Source organism: Dermacentor variabilis, chromosome 1, assembly GCF_050947875.1.
Source record: "Dermacentor variabilis isolate Ectoservices chromosome 1, ASM5094787v1, whole genome shotgun sequence".
Taxonomy (NCBI): domain Eukaryota; kingdom Metazoa; phylum Arthropoda; class Arachnida; order Ixodida; family Ixodidae; genus Dermacentor; species Dermacentor variabilis.
Window position 1 is genome coordinate 190,736,496 of NC_134568.1, and position 19,143 is coordinate 190,755,638.

At 40.9% G+C, this 19,143-nt stretch overlaps 1 protein-coding gene and 1 pseudogene across 2 annotated transcripts; both read right to left on the reverse strand.

The window, feature by feature from the left end:
* Positions 1 to 1,121: 1,121 nt before the first annotated feature.
* Positions 1,122 to 18,999, reverse strand: LOC142590187 (mitochondrial ribosome-associated GTPase 2). 2 transcript variants are annotated; one of them, XM_075702090.1, is made up of 7 exons: positions 18,681 to 18,999; positions 18,046 to 18,193; positions 17,818 to 17,933; positions 16,167 to 16,388; positions 12,769 to 12,907; positions 9,286 to 9,458; positions 1,122 to 3,129 (listed from the first exon to the last, which is right to left on the reverse strand). In XM_075702090.1, exons 1-7 carry the CDS (start codon positions 18,792 to 18,794, stop codon positions 2,923 to 2,925), a joined length of 1,119 nt encoding a protein of 372 aa, XP_075558205.1. In that variant the 5' UTR covers positions 18,795 to 18,999; the 3' UTR covers positions 1,122 to 2,922. The 2 variants fall into 2 exon arrangements, with proteins under 2 accessions (XP_075558205.1, XP_075558214.1); XM_075702099.1 differs by lacking the exon at positions 18,681 to 18,999 and adding an exon at positions 18,435 to 18,543.
* Positions 6,408 to 6,548, reverse strand: LOC142568115 (U2 spliceosomal RNA; annotated as a pseudogene).
* Positions 19,000 to 19,143: the final 144 nt, after the last annotated feature.

Genomic DNA, 19,143 nt, shown 5'->3' on the forward strand with positions numbered 1-19,143 from the left:
AGCTGCTCCGCAGCTGCTGGAGACTGAGGGCCGTGAGTTAATTGTAGATATCATTGGGGAGGTTGTGGCCAAATACTGCACCAGGAAGGCGAATTCCTGTTCTGGTGAGGGAGTGTCTTTGTTCAAGCTTAGTGAGCCTTCCTAATTTGGTTGTACCTCGATTAGTATAGCCCCACTCGCTCTCGGCATCTTTTGCTGGTGTAAGTTGCCGCTCCAAGCCTGCAGATGTGGTGCACTGGAGGATGCTTAAAATGTTGAACTTCGTAGAAGTTATCAATGCTCTTTACTGTCATCATTATTGATTCATTTCCAAACAAACGCCAAATTTCAGAGAGTATTTGCTAGAAAACCCTGATGTCCCCCCTGATTACCAGCTTGAAACAAACACCAATTTTAGCACTTTAAAGTTCAGAAGCCAGTGGTAGTTTCTGATAAAATAAACTGAGTGTATTACTTAGTACCATCTGTGGATTTAACCCCCCCCCCCCCAAAACAACATTTCGGAATGGTTTCATAAAAATAACCATTTTTACACCCCCCCCCCCTGTATTAAAAAAAATATAAAACCCGAAAACGAACAACCCTAGTTATGCACTATAGTAACGTTTCTACAAAATGTAGTGTTAGCAACCTAAATACAATGCACGAGATGAATGAAGAGCGGCCAGGGCAAAGGTGGTGAAAAGTGGAACATGGTGACTAATGTGCTGCTTAAGTTAATGCTTAACCTCATATGAAATTGTTGGTTGCAGTGTTTAAATTATTCATGTAGGCCACCTCCACAACAGCCAGTTCCCTGTTACCTCCTTTGCAGCTTGATGCTTGTGGAAGCTTGTTTATGGATACAGCTCCTGCTTTCTCAGATGTCATTTTCAGAGCATGAAATAAACTCTTATGGTTACATCATAGAAATTGATAGAAATTGCTTCTTGCCCAATAGACTATATTTATTTAAAGGAAATTAACAAGCAACCATTCAAAATGTGTCAGAGTTGTGCAAGTGTGAAAACTTTTTTTTACACTATAGTACCACATCACATGTCAGCCGGTTAAAATGGGCTGCTGTGTTCTTTATGTACAGGATAGTGTATACTAATGACAGAGGAGACAGAGAAATAACACTAGTAACAACTGAGAATTTATTGCAGATGATCAATATGAATAGTGTCACATAGCAGGAAGGGAGAAAGAACACAGAATACCTACTACAACCAAGCAAACTATTAATCACAGGCTGTTATTGAGAAAGAAACAAGGTTTCTTTTTTGAGTGGGCAACTCATACGTTATCTGAATGACGTCTGTAATTTCTCTAGTCAGCTAACTAGCATTCTTGGTTTACACTTGCATGTTACTGAACGAAAGTTTACATCCACAGCATGCACAATGTGCGTTAAGATGACCTGTCACAACAAGTGTGCCGACATTATTCTGGTGTTCCCTTGACTCTTCATTAAAGGGCCCCTCACCAGGCTTAGAGAGTGCAAATAAGTGCAGTGCATAGATTACGATGCGTCAATCATGTCTGCAAAGTATTAAATCAATGTATGCTCCAAAAACGCCTGAAAATTCAAACATTCTGTGAAACTCTGAGCATGCGAAACTGTAACCAGAAATGCACTGCACTGTAAGAATGGGAAACAAAGTAAAAAAAAGAAAAGAGTGGGCGGGGGGGTCATGGGCCCCTGACTCCGATAAGATGGGGAGCAGTGTCACTTGTGGATGCTGGTTGAGACAATGAGAGGGAGTCTCTGCTGTGGGAGGGTAGCTCACCTGCTTATATCGCTGCATCTCACCATTTCATTTGCTTTTATCTCCACTATTACGCTATCTCTGCTAAACCTATTTCAGAAATTCTTCAACAGAACACTCCCTGGACAGTGCTTTACAACTTCCAGTGTGTAACAAAAATTGGTGCGAGGAACTTTAATACATCTGCTCATCCGTCTAATGCGCTCTTTCTTGCAGGTAAATGAACTAAAATACACCATCGCTTTCATGCATGGTACAGACTGTTCTCGGTGGTTTCCATCAGATCCATGAGGCATCTGTGTCACAGCATTCACTTTCTTACGCACACTTGTGTACAGCAAGTGAATGATCCCTACCACCCTGCCATGATTACTCAGGTGGTTTGTGTGTTTTGGCAGAAAAAATTTAAGTAGTCGAACTGGGGCCTTTACTCTAACCCATATCTCATCAACAAAAGGATCTCAACTGTCACATCCACCATACCATGCCATACAATCTACCCATCTGCTATACCATGCCATGAGCCCATCAGTCCATCCTTTTTGCTACACACTGTGATGTTGCTATTTAACATGTGCATCTCTTTGGCGGGTAGGGCTATTTACTAGCTAATACAGCCTGCCATTTTACAAAGATATTTTAGAAAACTACTTTAGATATTTTAGAAGATTAACACAAAATTAATTTGGGCTTTTGTCCTCACTAGCATCGGTCAGACATTGCTGTGAAAGAAAAAGTTGTCACTGCCACCGGGTGGTATCAGTGGGAGTTCCATTCCCAGACTACTGCAATTTCTCTAACTACAGAGCTTTCTTTTTAAGAAATGACCGAGAAGTTTCTGTTGTAGCACCATGCTAGAATCGAGTGGATGGCAACTGTTCCTTTTGTCAGCCTATCTCTGTTACTGCGTATTTTATCAGTATCTTCTGTTTTCAGAAACACGACAGTCCTATTTTTCAACGGTCTGAGTTTTTCAGAGATTTTAATAGTGCCAAATTAAAGATGTTCAACATTCTCAAAATACATTTATTAAACTTGTAAATTTGCTGAAGCAAACCAACATGCACGCAGTCCACTAGAGACTATTCATGCTGCCAAGTGACTCTGTGGTACAGTAGACATTAACACAATAATTATGTAAATATAATTTATTACTGCGCTGTACAAACACTCAAGAAGACTTATTTTGTTGTGTGGCAGCATCATATGTACTCCTGATGTACTTCAAAACATCTAAAAGATTCACGCCATATTTTGCGGACACTGGAAACAAGGGATAGCGTCCACCAATTTCTTTTCGCAGGGCTTCTAGGCGGTCTAGTGCGCCAGGCACATCAACCTTGTTGGCAATCACAGCATGGGCGCCATCAGTAAACCCCTGAAAGCAAGACATGTTTGGAACATCTTTTACACCGCTTTTACTTGTGCAACTGTTTGTGCAGACTCGCAAAGATCCCGAAAACATAAAAGGTTTTTCAGAATTTATCACATCAGACACAGAAGCAAATATCATGCGGATCTCATGCACTGTGGGAATCGATGTAAGTGAAGCTTTCTGCGCTATTAGCATTGATTGATGATAATTGGGGGTGACGTTGACGGTGAATGTTTAATTTCTTCAGTGTTTAGCCCAATACGAGAGTGGCGAGTTGATGTTAAATGTTACCTTGCATGCACCACTGCCATTTGTCTGCGTAGTACACAGAACACACAGTGAGACATTTTGCTTGAGGCATTGTTGTGCACCTTAGTTCATAACCTCCGAGAAGGTTAGCATTGTCATTGCCTCTCACGTTACATCGCATTGTGGCAGAAGTGTCAAACTTTAATTGAATTATGGGGCTGTATGTGCCAAAAGCATAATCGGATTAATAAGGCATGCCGTAGTGATGGACTATGGATTAATTTGACCCCCTAGGGTTCTTTAATGAGCACCTGAATCTAAGTACAGAGGCATTTTTGTATTTCATCCCCATCGAAATGTGGCTGCCACGGTCAGGATTGAACCCGCGACCTTGAGCAATGCCACAGCCACAAAGCTACCACGGCAGGCACAGAAGTGTTGATTTAACGTGCAATTGCTTCCGTAGTGTTGCCTAGATGCTAAGGTGCTTTAATGTGGCTTTGTGACTGCACATCGTGCATCAGTTGTCCGGTTGACAAATTTGCACGGTGTTTATTTTTCAGAAATAGCAGAAACGTACTGTACCGTACCTTGAACTTTAATTTATACAGTTTGCCCACAACCACTCTGGTATAGCGTTTACTCACCTTCTCACATTGCCTTTTCCCTCTCCCACCCTCCCCATGTATGGGAACTGCGAGTGAAGAGTGGCAAGGCTGTCACTCACTCGATTCGTGGCTGCGTTGGCTCTACCCATTGTCTGCCTCCATCTCTACCTCCTCTCTACCATTCCATCTACCTCCCCTCTGGACTGTTGCACATCAGTAGACATGTAAATGCAGCAGTTTCTGCAATGCTTTCGTGGAGGGTCACGGATAATTACAGCTGTCAGGAGGGTATTATGGCGACACCCAGGGGGCTCCAGAGGTCATTGTGCACATGCTACATGATGGAAAGGTCCAAACAAGTTTCTCACGTTGCTCTGGCATGCTTCTGCAATGTATATGCACGCTCTGAATCGCCTACTGATGTGGCGTGCAAGACAGCAACAGCAGCGGAAAGTCAAAGAGGCAAAGAAAGCTTCTCTTTAAAATATCAAACAAGTTTGCACATTCATTGGTCTAATTTGGTGCATAACAAGTTTAATCCAGTAAGCCAGCACAGTATAAACTACTAGTGCTGGTACTCAGTCAGTTGAGCTAGCTGTATGCTTACTGAAACTTGTGGAGGCAAGTGCTGGGGACAGTAAGCAGTGTTGGTACCATGACTGCCAGCAAATGAAGCACATCGGCATAACAGTATGTGCACATCATGCTTGAAGAGTTATTGCTATCAGTTCTATACTGCCTAGGATGGTAGTACATGATATAAAGTTAAGCGCAAGGGGCAGCACTATTACAGCACTCATATTGGCAAGGGGTATGTTCTCGAAATATGTTTGGAATAAAATATAAAATCGTGTTTGTGTGTATGAAACCTCAAAACGTTTACTCTAAGTCCTAAAAAGGAGTTTTACACAGCGAGGCAGAGAGGCTATAAATGTTGCAGTGGGGGGGGGGGGGAGTAATTTTAATGGGTCTCTCGCCAAGCTTAGGCACTGCAAACTAGAGTGGTGCGTAGATTATGCGAGGGTGATTGTGTTTGCAAAATATTAAACCAGTGTTTGCTGCAAGAACAGCCAAAAATTAAAACAAAAGCCTACGAGCCCTTATATTCAGAGCAGCCAGTCTTCTTGCCAGCAGACACAACATCACAGCTCTTGTCTATCACATAATGCGTACCTCTTGCAGTGCACAAATAGCCAGCAGCAACATGATCATGGGAATTCCCATGAAACGTAAAGCATGCAAAATCATGACTATAAACGTCCCATGCAACAAGAATGGAAGAAAAAGAAAGATGGCAGGGCCCTTTATGTCATGTGGGCCCTGGGCTCCGTATAGGAGAATGCACGAGAGAACTGTCACCAATGCTGCGTCAGGCAATGAGGGAAAGCCTCTACTATAGGGAGGGTTACTCACTTCTTTGCACCATCTCCTTGCACCATTTATTTGCTCCCATATAGGCTATTACTAAACTCTATTAAAAAAGAAAGAAACCTTTGCAGATGTACACTGGAACCTTGTTATAATGAAATAATGGATAAAACGAAGTAAATAAAATTTCCCTTGAAATAGGCAGTGAGATCCATGTATTTAGACACTTGTTTTAATGCAGTAAAATTGTCCTGCCAATGGATATAACGACCTAGATTCATATCCAAAACCAAAGAATATTCGACTGTTGTGAGCCGAGTACAGTGGTTTCTGCGCGTTTTGGCACTCGTTCACCGCTGCAGTTCAAAACTCTAGCGTCCCCGTGTTGAATATGCCGGCAAGCAACACTGGTATTTCTCACCACTGCACATAGATGCACACAAGGAGCGGCTCACTATCACACTTTTCCACTGGCCTCTCTCTTACTGCGGCATGCCACGCAGGCAGACCCAACTGGGCAAGTCGAGCTGTGCCACGCTACATACACAGCAGTGCAAAAGATTATCACTTCTATCTCTCTCTGGCTCGCCACACGGTCTGGCAGCAGGGCATGGCCTCCAAGATCGCATTGTCAATGCAAGATCACAGTGGCTTCATTGGATGACAGATTCTTCATTGTTTTATTAAAATTTCATCGCAGACGTGGCCATGTAATGATTCTGTGGCCCACAAAGCTGCATTTGTATTTTCATGTTTACAATTGTGCACTCCACTGGGCATATATTGAACAAAAGGGCAATGATGGACATAACAAATTAATTTTGGCTCCCTCTTCAACTCCATTATAGCAAGGTTTTAGTGTATATTCAATATGTATATAAGATGTATATCAATCCAAGCAACTCGTGCATCAAAGAAAGTGAAGCTGTACAAGGAAGTCCTCACACCCTTTGTAAGTCCTAGGGATCTGTTTTGCCATTGTCCAAAATCTGCCCAAGTCTTTGCAAGCACTTCACTATACCCGGTGCAATTCCTTCACTATATCAGATTCTTTTCAATGCTTTACTCTATCTGAGTTTTGTACAGGAACCCGAACTGCTCCTGTAAAATAATTAAAAATAAAACGGTACAACATGGCATTAACATTTGTAAGATCAGATACTAAAATTGATCTTAGCCAAAAGGCCCAGATGCAATAATCACAAAATGTTTGTCTATTTTAGCCCCTCCTGGGTAACCTTCAACATGGAGCTGGTGAAATGCGATGTGATAAACAAAACAACAAAAATCACGGATATCTGGCTAAAATAAACTTTGCGAAGAAGTTTTCTATTATGTTTCAAAGAAAATTTGGGGCTCCCACGCAGGCTGCATTGCTTGCTGTTCTTTTATTTACATTAATTTACATTCATTTACATTTTATTTACATTCAATCATGCCACCGTACGCCACCATCAGCTTTCACTGCTGCTGCATGAAACTGTTGAGGAACTTCCCTTAACAGCTTTACTGTAAAATTCTCACTATATTCACTATATTCGCCCTGAACAACTTTCAGTGTATAATCGTAGTTTCCGAGCAGACCTGGTAAAAAAAATTTTAACCATTACCACATATGAACATCGTGCTGTTCAATATTCTAAGAGCTTGTGGCCCCTACATTATAACAGAAGTGGTTGACAGTGCTGCCTAAGTCCACCGGAACATTCAACTACTGCAGTGGTTCTGTGACCAAGCAGCGCAGAAACTGAAAAAACATGGGTGTTATAAAACCAAGAGCACCGACTTTTGCGCTAGTTGGTTATGCATAGCAGATCACGGTCAAGCGCGCACAAACAAGGACAAAGTGAGGAGTAGACAACACAGGTGCTTACTTCCAACTGATCGTGTATTTACAAAATTGCATCATATGAATTTCATATGAGCTTCATCAATATGAATTTTATCGTAAGAAAATTGAATGAAAGACTTCTAGAACACAGGAGGAAGGTGGCGAATTACTGCAATGGGAATCTTTCTGTAGATTGTCATGATTGTGGAATAAAGAACAAGAAGCCATGTAAACCCTTGTTCAACATGTGTAAGATAGCAGCCAAAAATAACAACCAGGGTGTTAGGGAGCTAACTGAAGCAGACTGCATTAGAAAGGCGAGTGTGTCATGCGTCAGCGCACCTTCTATTTTTCTGTCGTCCAAAGAAACTAAGTTTCTGAGCATGGCCACCTGATGTCGGCATTTCGGTCTTGTGACATCATGAAGGAAAGTATTTATATGATGCAATTTTGTAAATACACGATCAGTTGAAAGTGCTTGTGTTGTCTACTCCTCACTTTGTCCTTGTTTGTGCGTGCTTGACTGTAATCTGCTATAAAACCAAATCCTTTATCACACTACACCAGGTGTATCTGCTGTATGGACTGCAAAAAATTATTCATAATGATGTACATAAATTTGCTTATCAGTGATGAACTCATTAGTTACAAGCTACTCAGTAATATTTCGTTATTAACCAGCAGAATTGAAGATTGCCATTACTGAAAGCATGCCCAAAATTTAGTAACCCCGGGACTAGCCCTTGTCACAAGACATTTGCCATAAAATGTGCGGCAAATGATTCTGTATTCCACTTAATAGTTTCCCTAAAAAAAAGCTATTTGAGGCAATACTATGGTAAAATACTAAATGCTCTCAAAATCACTTTTGTCTGGGCTGCCAGAACAAACAAGTCAAGCATGTCAGATTCGACGAATGGCTCCTCTATGTCTTAATCACCTTCAGAATCTTTAGTTCTTGCGTGCAGAAGACTACACTGAGCTTGAACAATGTGGGGAAGGTGCAGAATTCGCTTGTATAATGTCACGGTGTTTCACATTTTATGGCACATATTTCATACACCCTAACAATATCCTGAGCTGCCAGAATAAGCTAGAAATATTGCTCAAGTGTAGCGATGACCATTGTGGAACTGATTTTGCTGTGCAATTTAGCATGGGAAATGTTTGCAGGCACAGTATGGCCTCGTTATGTTCAAGCATGCCTCCGATCTTAAGAAATAAAATGATGTATACAGTAGTTCGCACCCCGCAAAATCTCTCAAACTTGTACAGCCCGGAAAATACGGTAGTTAACACTTCTCAGCTGAGAACTAAGGAAAATGGACTATCGATAAATGTTAACTGGAACATCAATGCATTTTGCCATAGCTATTGAGGACATACTTCTCAAAACTAGTTCTAAGCACAAGGTTTTTGCTAAATGGATATTAGTACTTCAGTGCTGATTTGCTTCACTTCCACAATGGTGAAATGTTCTCTAATTACACAGGTAATTAGTGAAATTTTGTTAGTGAGCTTACCTTATGCTACAATTTGTCTTGCTAGTATAGTTCTACCTCTTCAAGCAATCCAGGTGATGTGACAGAGTTGTGATATCTACAATAGGAGATCTTCATAAGTTTGTTTCCATTAGTGTGATAACCTGGTGTAGTGCTTTTAATAAAAGCTGTTAAAAAGAAAAAAAAAGAAACTTTTTTTACAGAATCATGCAACATGTAACTAAATGCGTACTGTGAGGCACAAGCTTGCTTTTTTTTTTAATTTTTACAGCTCCAACATGTCCACTGCTATATTTTTGCAAAGAGAGTCCCTAAAGACACATGTTGTAATCTTATTATGGAAAAAACCTGTTATGTGCCAAAGTATTACGATCACCAAGCAGCTGACATTGCAGAATGGCTTTCGGTCCATTCAGTAGCTTGCACAGTATGGTGTGCAGCAGAAGCTCCTAGAACTGAAGGCAACAAAGAGAACAAAGGTGACAACTCACTGTTCTGCCATTTACCACCACATTTGTCGGTGCTCTTCTCTTGGAATGTGCTAGCATCAAACACCTGTGCTATGAAGTAGTGTAAACAAGAGGGCTGAAAATAATCTTGCCTGACGATAGTGCTCCAGCTCCGAGAGCAGCACAGTGTACTGACTTGCTGGGTCGGGGCACTGCAGGTCTACGACAAAAAGGAGGCAGCCACATCGCTCTGTGTGCCGCAAGAAAGCATGACCCAGGCCTCGATTTTTGTGGGCCCCTTCCACGAGTCCCGGAAGATCAGCAACTGGACATACAAATTACCAGAAATGCATACGGAGCCAAAATAATGACACAAGTGGTTATGCATACCAACAGATTGTGAGAGGTTACATTACCATCAAAGGGCAAATCTAGCAATTCTTAAAGCTCCAGATTTCAACAAAACTTGTATTGTCAAATTCTCCACAACGCATTTTGGTCATGTGTGCCAAACAATGTTGACAAAAATTGCACAGTTTATCCATAAAATAATTTTAGAGATTGCCGTACACACTACAGATCCTTAGTCTTCAATAAAAGAATTTCTATTGGCCACCTTGTGCTTGCAGGCTGCACTATCAGCATGTGATATTGCATGGAAGCAGCAGGTCAGGTGGGGAAATTTTGTGATGCTGTCTAAGCCAAGTTGGCAGAACTCTAGTTATCATAAGTGGCTATGTTCAATGTAAATGCTGGCGTTAGGGTTTCGGCAACATAAACCTTCATGAAGCAATCTTTGTTTTATTTTTTTCCTCCAAGAAGAGTCACAACAAAAAAATTTAGGACTCGTAGCTGAACATAATTTTCAAAATAGAAGCACAGATGCACCTCTTCCCGGTGCATGCATGTTCCAACATCACCATTTACTTCAAGAGAAGCAGCTTCTTGGGCTGCCCGGTCCAGTTCTGTTTTCAATGTGTTTTTGCTTAGTGAAAGTTCTTTCTATGTTTTTATGCAATCATATAATCTTACGCATGACAGGAGGTGCAGGGAAATCAATAACAACCACTTCCCCAGCACACAAAAGTTACAGAGGCACATTGTCCTATAAGGGGGATGCAAGGATCAAGTCCTCAAAATCCTGAAAAAATATATTTCAGGATACGGCAGCTCTTGCGAATAAATCAATTTCAGGAGAAAGTTGCTTCTGTCAATGGCAACATTTCTTCTGTGCTGCATTAAAAAAAGTCACGCCCAAAAGGTGAAGAATTGATAACAATAGCAAAGCATTGCACAATTGCACAAAGTAGGGTTTGTAGCTTTATCTGTCGTATAATTGCAGCAAAGATTCGCTCAGTAATTAAATTAGAACACCTGGTGTCACATGTGCACAGGCGAACATGAACTGATCTTGCTCGATGACTGCAAACACATGCTGTCGCAATGCTGGCATGATGAAGAGTGCGAACTAAGGGAAGGTAACACTTCTGCTGCCTCTCACTTCAACATGTCTCCGAAACTTAAGATTACGCAACCTCCAGCACTAGACGTGCTCAAAGACAGCGCACATGCCATCTCGGCTCGCTGAACCTTTGCTTCTGCCAGAGAACCTCCAAGATAGGGTGTGGCAGCGCACAGCTGGGCTAGAGGAGCAGACGCGCACTTACTCCAGTGAAAACTTAAATTTTACCCATCCTGCGAGGGGCGGGTAACACGGTTTTACTACAGCCGACCTCAATTAATTTGACCTTTACGAGTCTGGAGAAATTCATAGAATTACCCGGTGGCTTGAATTAAAAGAAGAGGCAGAAAAAATGTTGAGAAACACACCACTGCTTCATTTGGTAGTATTTACCAGATTTTAATGTGCCCCAGAATCCAGTGCACACCCACTTACATATATGGGTTTGTACCATAAAACAATGTACACCCCAAGGCTAATGCACACTCGATTTTATAGCACAGACACACAGAAAGTAGTATGAATCAGAAATAAGATGAAACCTGCAGAGACTCCCTTGACAAGAAAAGAAATTTATTTACCTTTATTGTTTATTGTCACTCTCAGACAGATTTTTACTGCTGTTTATGGAGCACAACATGTTGCCCTTCTTCTAGTCCATTTCTGCATTTCTGTCCATTTCTGCTTCTAGTCCATATTCTGCATTTCTTAAACCACTCTGCTACAATCACAAATACGATGATGGCCCACACCTAGACTGACCCCGTCAGTTCATCCTGCGACACATGCAAGTCTTCAAGTGCTGAAAACATTTGATGCGACTAAGTTGGCACTGGCTTAGCATTTAAAATTTATCTTTTGGATGAGCTTTTCTAATTTAAGAAACCCTGAAAGCAGCGTGTTGTTGCCATCATGTGCAAACACTTATTACACCGCCATCTTGGGTGAAAATAACACTGACGCTGGCTCTGGCAGTAGGTTGCTAATAACATCGCAAACATGGTTTCGGTTTTGTATCCAACAGTAATGCGCGGGCAGTTTTCAGACCAATTAGAAAAGGGGTAAATACAGTAATCATTCCTAGTGAACTGCTCTTTTTGCTTTGAAATCAGCCAAAGGCAGACCGAAAGTTGACGGTTTTGGCCAGGGATAATTTGTCTTCAAAGCATTTGCTGTCTCTTAAGTGCTGCCAAGGTAGATGCTGCAGCCATTGCAGTCACCAGTGGGGTTAGACATGTGTGTGGTGCCCTGTCAAGTTTGAATTATCCTGCAAGGGCCAATTTCAAGATTGAAATTATTAAAGTTATGGCCTGTAATCACTGGCTGGAACCTTTGGTCGGGATAAAAGAAATCAAATTAACCATTTGAATGAATGGAAGTATACTGTACAAGTCTACCATTGGCACTGTGTGTTTTGTCTAATGTGCCTTTCTGTGTTCCAGTCATTCTGCCTGCCACACAGAACGACTGAGACAACAAGATGCCATACCTACAAGCCCATGTAGCTAACATAACACCATCTACCATTGGTGTTATGTTAGGATGACACAAAGAACATATAATGCAATATTGAAAAAAAAAAAAGAATACTATAAGTTATAACCATGAACTCCATTACGAAGTTTGTTAACTTGTATATTATAGAGATAAGAAATACTGGCATCTATGATAACTTCTCTAAAACAATTTTGATCAAGTATAAGCAATACTGTTGCCATTGTAACTATAATTTTCTGTTTATGTTTGCATGGCCTGTGGCACATGTTGCATTTTGTGTCAAGCTAACCTTTGCCCAGTACAAATGCCTTTGTTTACTCACTATTTGCAGTAAACTTTGGAAATGTGCTGCTAATTATTATTCCAAGTTCTTTGTCAAGCATATAGGTATTGCTTTATTTTTATTCAGAGACACATTAGGTGCCCTCTCCTGCTTATGGATTTAAAATAAAGCCAGCAGACACACAGTGAAAGAGAAAAGTACTACAAACTGGACCATGCATTGTGCAAGATGGCTGCTTTTTCAGAGCCTTCAGCATTATTTCCATGGTCACATGATGCATCACATGTCTAATGTATATTTCATGCTATCACTACAAAATGTTCTAATATAATCATGCCATTCTCACTCTCAGAACACAAAGAAAGTACATAAAACAGCAGAAAATATGCTTACCAGCCAACTGGAGGTAATCATCATAGCTCACAACACCTACGTGTGGCCTCAGTGTCGTAAAAGGATAGGCAGCCACTTTAGGCCGGGCTCTTGTAATGGCACGCAGCAAAGTAGATTTACCCACATTGGGAAAGCCAACCTAAAAAATATATTGCAATAAAAAAACACTACATAAGACCTTGAACATGTCCAATTACATTACCAGGCCACAAAAAGAACAACCACCTTAGGCAAATACCATTATGCTTCCCTTTCATCTCATACAAAATAAAGGCATAGCAGCAAAACTCAAAGCCCTTATTTTGGTTTTAATTGCAAGATAAGCCACATCATAGCATCAACAAATATGCATCAAATGGTACCACACAAGATTTCAGTGAAAAAATCAAATTACCTTTTGTACAGCAATACAGACAATACAGTGAAACAGCTGACTCCCGTTAATTAGACCCTTGCAAGGTCAAGTATCTGAAAGATTGAATGAACAAATGGCGGCAAAATGAATGAATTCAAATCCTTTTTTTATTACTTGAAATATTCTGTAATGTCTTTTTGTCTTTTGCTCTTGATGAGTGACTTCACCAGCATGAGGCAAAGAGCGCAGATGTGTTTAAATACTGCCTCAGCATGACACGATATGAAACAAGTGGCAATGAATTGCTTCTTGGGCACAAGGAGAGTCGGCCACTAAAGGATAAAATAAATTTAAATAAAACAGCTTTGCACCTAGGGAAGCAACAGTACCATCTGCTGAATTTAATGTGTTTTCTTCAAGCTTTTAGTAACAGCTGCTCGCATGTAGGTGGGGGTCAGCAGGGGCCAATTTAACCAAAGCAACATGCTTTCTTGCAGGGACTTTCCTATGTGCTTGAATTAAGCAAAAAGTCAAATTAACCGAGGTTGAATTAATGGGAGTGCAAAGTACTAAAGAAAATAATAATGACCTTAGGAAAAGAAAGGATGTTCCAAACAAAATTGTATAGTATTTGGACGAAATTTTGTACATAGTGTTATTTTCATGGTCATTTCCAAAAACTGTTCAGTAAAACCACCTTTATCCTCAATAATTGACTCAATACACTTTTGAACATGGCTGCGACTTGGTATTATTGTGGACGTTGACAAGAATAGTAGCCTTGGATGAGTTTTTAGTGTTGTGCGCCTGTTTTCTAGTATACCTTTCAGTGGTGTATCAGACATAGTAGTCTAGCAAGTTTAAATATTCAGAACTAGAACTAGGAGGCTGTGACAAGCGTGTGACACTCATAGAAGTTTGCACCTAGCCATTCTTGGGTTGTGCAGGCCGCACGGGAGGATGCAAAGCTGTCACATAAACCTAGTAGTTAATGTCCTTGCAAAGATAAAATGTGATTAGTATTGACTATTCCACCTGTAGCTGCTTGGCGATGGCCATCATTGACTTTTCAGGGTTGCTACTCATGATGGCCTGCATCCACTGGACAAACTCAAATGTCTGGATATCTGACAGCTGACAGTGCTTCTTTCTCTTTTCACCAATGGCTCTTCACTGCGAAAAGCATGAGCTCTTTTCTGACCTTGAAAACAAAGGACCCTGCCGCATTGAGCAAGGTGGTAATATGTCAAGTTTATGTGACCAGCAGCTAAAGCAAGTGATACTGCATATGTTTCTATTTTCCGTGTCAAAATGGAAGCTTCTACCTTGGAAAAGGTGTGCTAGACTGGCGACAAAGTGGTTGAATATGAAGTTAAGCGTCTAGACTGATGTATCAGAAACATTAATTTCTATGGCAATCTGAAGTTGTGTTTTCAAACACCTCATGCACCAAGTACACTCTATAAAAGTGAATTTGGTTTTCCTTTGAAACCTCTAGGTTAGCTTGTTCTGGGACAATCTATGTTCTTTCTTTTGTTGGCAGAGTGTAACAGCGTTATGTTGCCTGTTTGCATACTCCGGAATCATGGGGCCTTCTTTAAAAAGGGGAGTTTGCTTCAATAAATTTTCATTTGGCAGTGTTCATCTTTTCGTCTGTTACTTTAATTTCTCCTGTATTTTCTTTTTATTCACAAGCATACACCTTACTGACTGATCTACAGCATACATCACTGTTCTGATCGGAATAAATTACACTGAGTGTTCTTATAGATGTACAGTTAAACCTTAATATAACAAAGTCAGTAAAATCTGCAACCTGCTTCGTTGTAACGAAATTTCATTACATTGAAATTTGACTTTTCATGCAAATAAGCACAGTTGCCGATGGATTTTTGTTAAACAGAAGGGTCCACAATTTTTTTTTTGCCTATCAGGGAATTGTAAAAAGCAAGTTCGAATAAGAAAAAAAAATTAATTTCGTTGAATTGGAGAGTCAGACATGAAAAATATGGTTTCATGCCGTGCCAACGATACGTTCATGTTGGCGGTACGAAGTGAAGCCAGCAACATTTTTGCGTCCACTCCGCACTTGCGATTGATAGTGTTGCTCGCAGTGGGGCGGCGCTAACACGAAAAGTACCAGCAGTAGGCAACAAATGCTTCATCAGCCTCTCACTTTAACGCGTCTCCAAAACTGGAGATTACGCAACCGCCAGCACTAAATGTGTAGGTAGACAGAGCCCATGATGCCACACCATCTCGTCTCGCCCAGTCTTTGCACACTCGGCAGATTGCCTCTAAAACAGGCCGCATGGGCTGCGTATGCACTCAGCCATGCGCAACCATGGCAGGGTTTCGGTTTTATCGGTTTTTATTGAGATGATTAGAAAGATTACAAGATGTTAATATACAGAAGGAGGTCCCAAAGTCAAAGACTGCAATGGGACCTCCTGTATGGACTACAAAAAGAGACACACGCCAACCTGACCCCCCCCCCCCCTCTTGCATGTGCTTGATTGTGTTACCACGAGCTCGTTCTCTTTCCCTTTGTTTGCGTGGGAAGATGGCACTCACCCAGCCTCCATCCTTCTCAGCTTACCCTCGCACTCTATCACTACCAAAGAAAGCATACGGTGCACGGAGCACAGTAGTATCTTATGGCACTAGGAATTTATATGGAACATGATGTCGGCTGCTTCGACGGTTGCTCTTGGTAGTGGGGCGCAATTTGAGATGTGCGTTTGTAAGCAGCCATATGCAATTCAGCCATTTGACCATCTGTGTCTACGAAATTTTCCATCTATTGCCTTTGTATTCCTTTGCAGTGACAGTCAAATTTTCTTACACTGAAAATTGTGTACAAACACACTTCACTAATTTGAGGTTCAAAATACATGGTGTTCTATGGCCAAGAAGTTATAAAACGTTAAATACTTCATTATATTGAGAATTTCATTATACTGAACTTCATTATATCGAGGTTTAACTTTATTCCTTGTTTAATTAAAGTGTTTTATGCTCTCTAACATTGATCACTACTCACCAGGCCAGCCTGAGCCATGGTCTTCATTTCAAGATGGTAGACAATGGCCTCTCCCTGGGCACCCAGCTGACAGATACGTGGATGACGGTTCTCATTGGACAAAAAATGGTGGTTTCCTCGGCCACCTGCACCACCACGAGCTGCCAGGAAACGGCTCCCTTCTGTGTCCAGATCAGCTAGTGGGCGCTCTTCCTCATTGCACACCACAGTGCCTAATGGCACCTGCACAAGACATTACATTACAGGAATAAGCATTACCTTGCTTAGTAGATCAAAGTTAAAGAAATATAGGTTGCTTTGCTGTTTACATTCAACGATGAATGAACAAAAAAATGTATGCACCCAGGCAATATCACTGCCATTAAAAGTGAGCCTGGCACAACAGCAAGTGGATTCTTGCAACTAATAAACATGCACCTCAGGTCAAATTCTGTTTCCTTATACGATGTGCCTTGCATTAACATGGCAGTGTATGCAGCATTGAGTCCTGGTATCATGCGAATATTAAGCTACTTTCTTTTAGCATAGTGTGACAGATTACTGCAAGCCCGTTACAAAAATTTGCAAGAGAAAAATATGCAGGTATGTTGATACTTGGCGCAACCATGACACTTTTTTTTAAAACTACTGTACAAGTGTGTCACGCTTCACTAAATGCCTGCATCCTCTTCTTGCAAGTATGAAAATGTTGTGTGATGACCGCCTAGTTTGTGTTTACTGCATACCATATTGACTGCTAATAAGGATGAGGACAGGGGAAGAGAATGCAAAACGATGACACGCTATAGTTCAGGCATTAAATTTGAAAAGGGAAACCTCGCCTTTCACTTGCTTCACTAACAATCAAGCATATTCAGCCAAATAAATGCAAATCAAGTGAAGAAATACTTCACTAAATTAACTTGGTGTTACTGCTTAATGTTCCTTTATTGAACAGATTCACAAGTAAAGCCCACTGACAAAAGCTCCCCACTGACAAAAGCTATGTCAGTGGAGAGCTTGGCATGCGTCATTATGATTGTAGGTACCACTCACTTTACTAAAACTAACTAAAGCTAACTAGAATCCCTGTGGGTTGTCATTGAAACTTTGCGACCACTTCTATAAAGGGGCAACATCTGCTTGCTTGAGATAAGGTACAATATCTGCTTGAGATAAGGTACAATATCGAGTTGAAGATTTTTTTAGAACATGAGGGGCTAGAATCTATGTATGGCTTGTGTAACTGCAATATAAAAAAAAATTAACTTAAACAAAATGTACTTCCTTCTTGGTCATTTAACACCACAAAGCTCAACGCTTTATTTTTGATATGCTGAATTTGAAGCCTGAAAACTGTTTAAGCGCTGAAAACCCAATGTAGAGACCATGCTAGAGTTTTTGAAATATTGGAGGGAGTTTTCAGCTGTGGACAGTTCAGCAAATAAATTGGCAATTAATTAATCATGTAAAACGAATTTTTCCTGTATTATAATTTCACTGTTCTCTTCGTACCAATGTACTCTACATTGCCAGAAATAGATGTAAATAAGTTGGTTAAATTTTTTTTGAAAAGAAACAATGTTCGGGCTTTAAGCATACTAAAACAGACAGCTACAAAGCATGATGCTCCCATTTTGTGCATAGAGGGGGAAAAAACAGGAATACTTGCAGGAACAACGGTGTGTTCCCCACATCGTCCGTGCATGTCCTTGCCAAATCCTCGCAGGCCAGCATTGCCACATATGGTTGAGCTTACATGCTCCAGAGACTTGACATTACTGGTAGCTGCAGGAAAAAAAAAAAAAAGCACGAGCATGAAGAGAAGATGCTACACGGGAAATCCTAACCCCCTTCCTCACTAAAAAAAAAAAAATGAAGAAGAAGAAACGCATCTTGCCTTCAAAAACGACATGGCCACCATTTCCACCATCTCCTCCATCAGGTCCAGCATTTGGATTGCAGAAGAGCTTCATAAACGAGATGCAACCATCGCCACCTGGGCCTCCGATAACCTTGACTCGTTTCCAGTCTACGAAGTGTGATGGCTGGCGAAACAGAGGGCACAGATATCGGTTAGTGATTGAACAGATCAGATTTAGTAGGCTTGGAAAACATTATTATTCCTAAATGATCGTTCTAGCTTATCCCACTTCTGATCATTCCATTTATTAAAATAATATTAAAGTCAAGGCTTCTACTTTTCGTTGCTTGTCAGCTTTAGGTTGTGCCCAATTTCACACAAGCAGAGATCAATCGCAAATCAACACTGTAGGATACCTGCCTTACCCTTTGGTCAAACAATAAATATGTAGAAAAAACAGGGGAAATAAAATGTAGAAAATTCGATTTAAACAGTTCAACTCTCATTACGTAAAATTTTACAACGGGTATCTTCGACCTTTGAAAACTTCACTTTACCACACACGTATGCACGAGCTGAGAACACGCTAAGAGCTTACTCTCGGCTCGTGCATACTTCAAGCGAAATCGTCGTAAAGTAGCGGTCCCACGTGAATCACATCGCTTACTTACTCGAGCATGTCGAGATTTCGGTTTGGTGTCTCGCATTGGAAGTGCCGTACTGCATAACCTGACCAAAAAATGTTCTCGCGCTGAACAAGTAAACAATATCGGCCTTAATATCATCGCTTAGTTTAGCCGAAACAGTTGTCCCAAATTAACAATATCTGGGCACAGACGCAGGATTAACTGACTATATTTCACACTGGAGAGTGCCGGCACAACATTAATAGTTTTGGATAAAAATTAAAAACAACCAAAGCAAAGGAAAGTTCATTTTGTACAAGCAACCACCAGGAAAATTACATATGAGTGGCGCCATTAAAGTAAAACCGGCTTACTTCGGCCAAGCTTCGGCTGCATCTTCTTTCGATTTCGTTTATGGAAGAGGATTTCCTTTGGTCATCTTGGCCGCGTATTGTTCGCTATGCTCTACAGAAAAACAATGGCATGCTTCAAACATTAAACTTTTAGC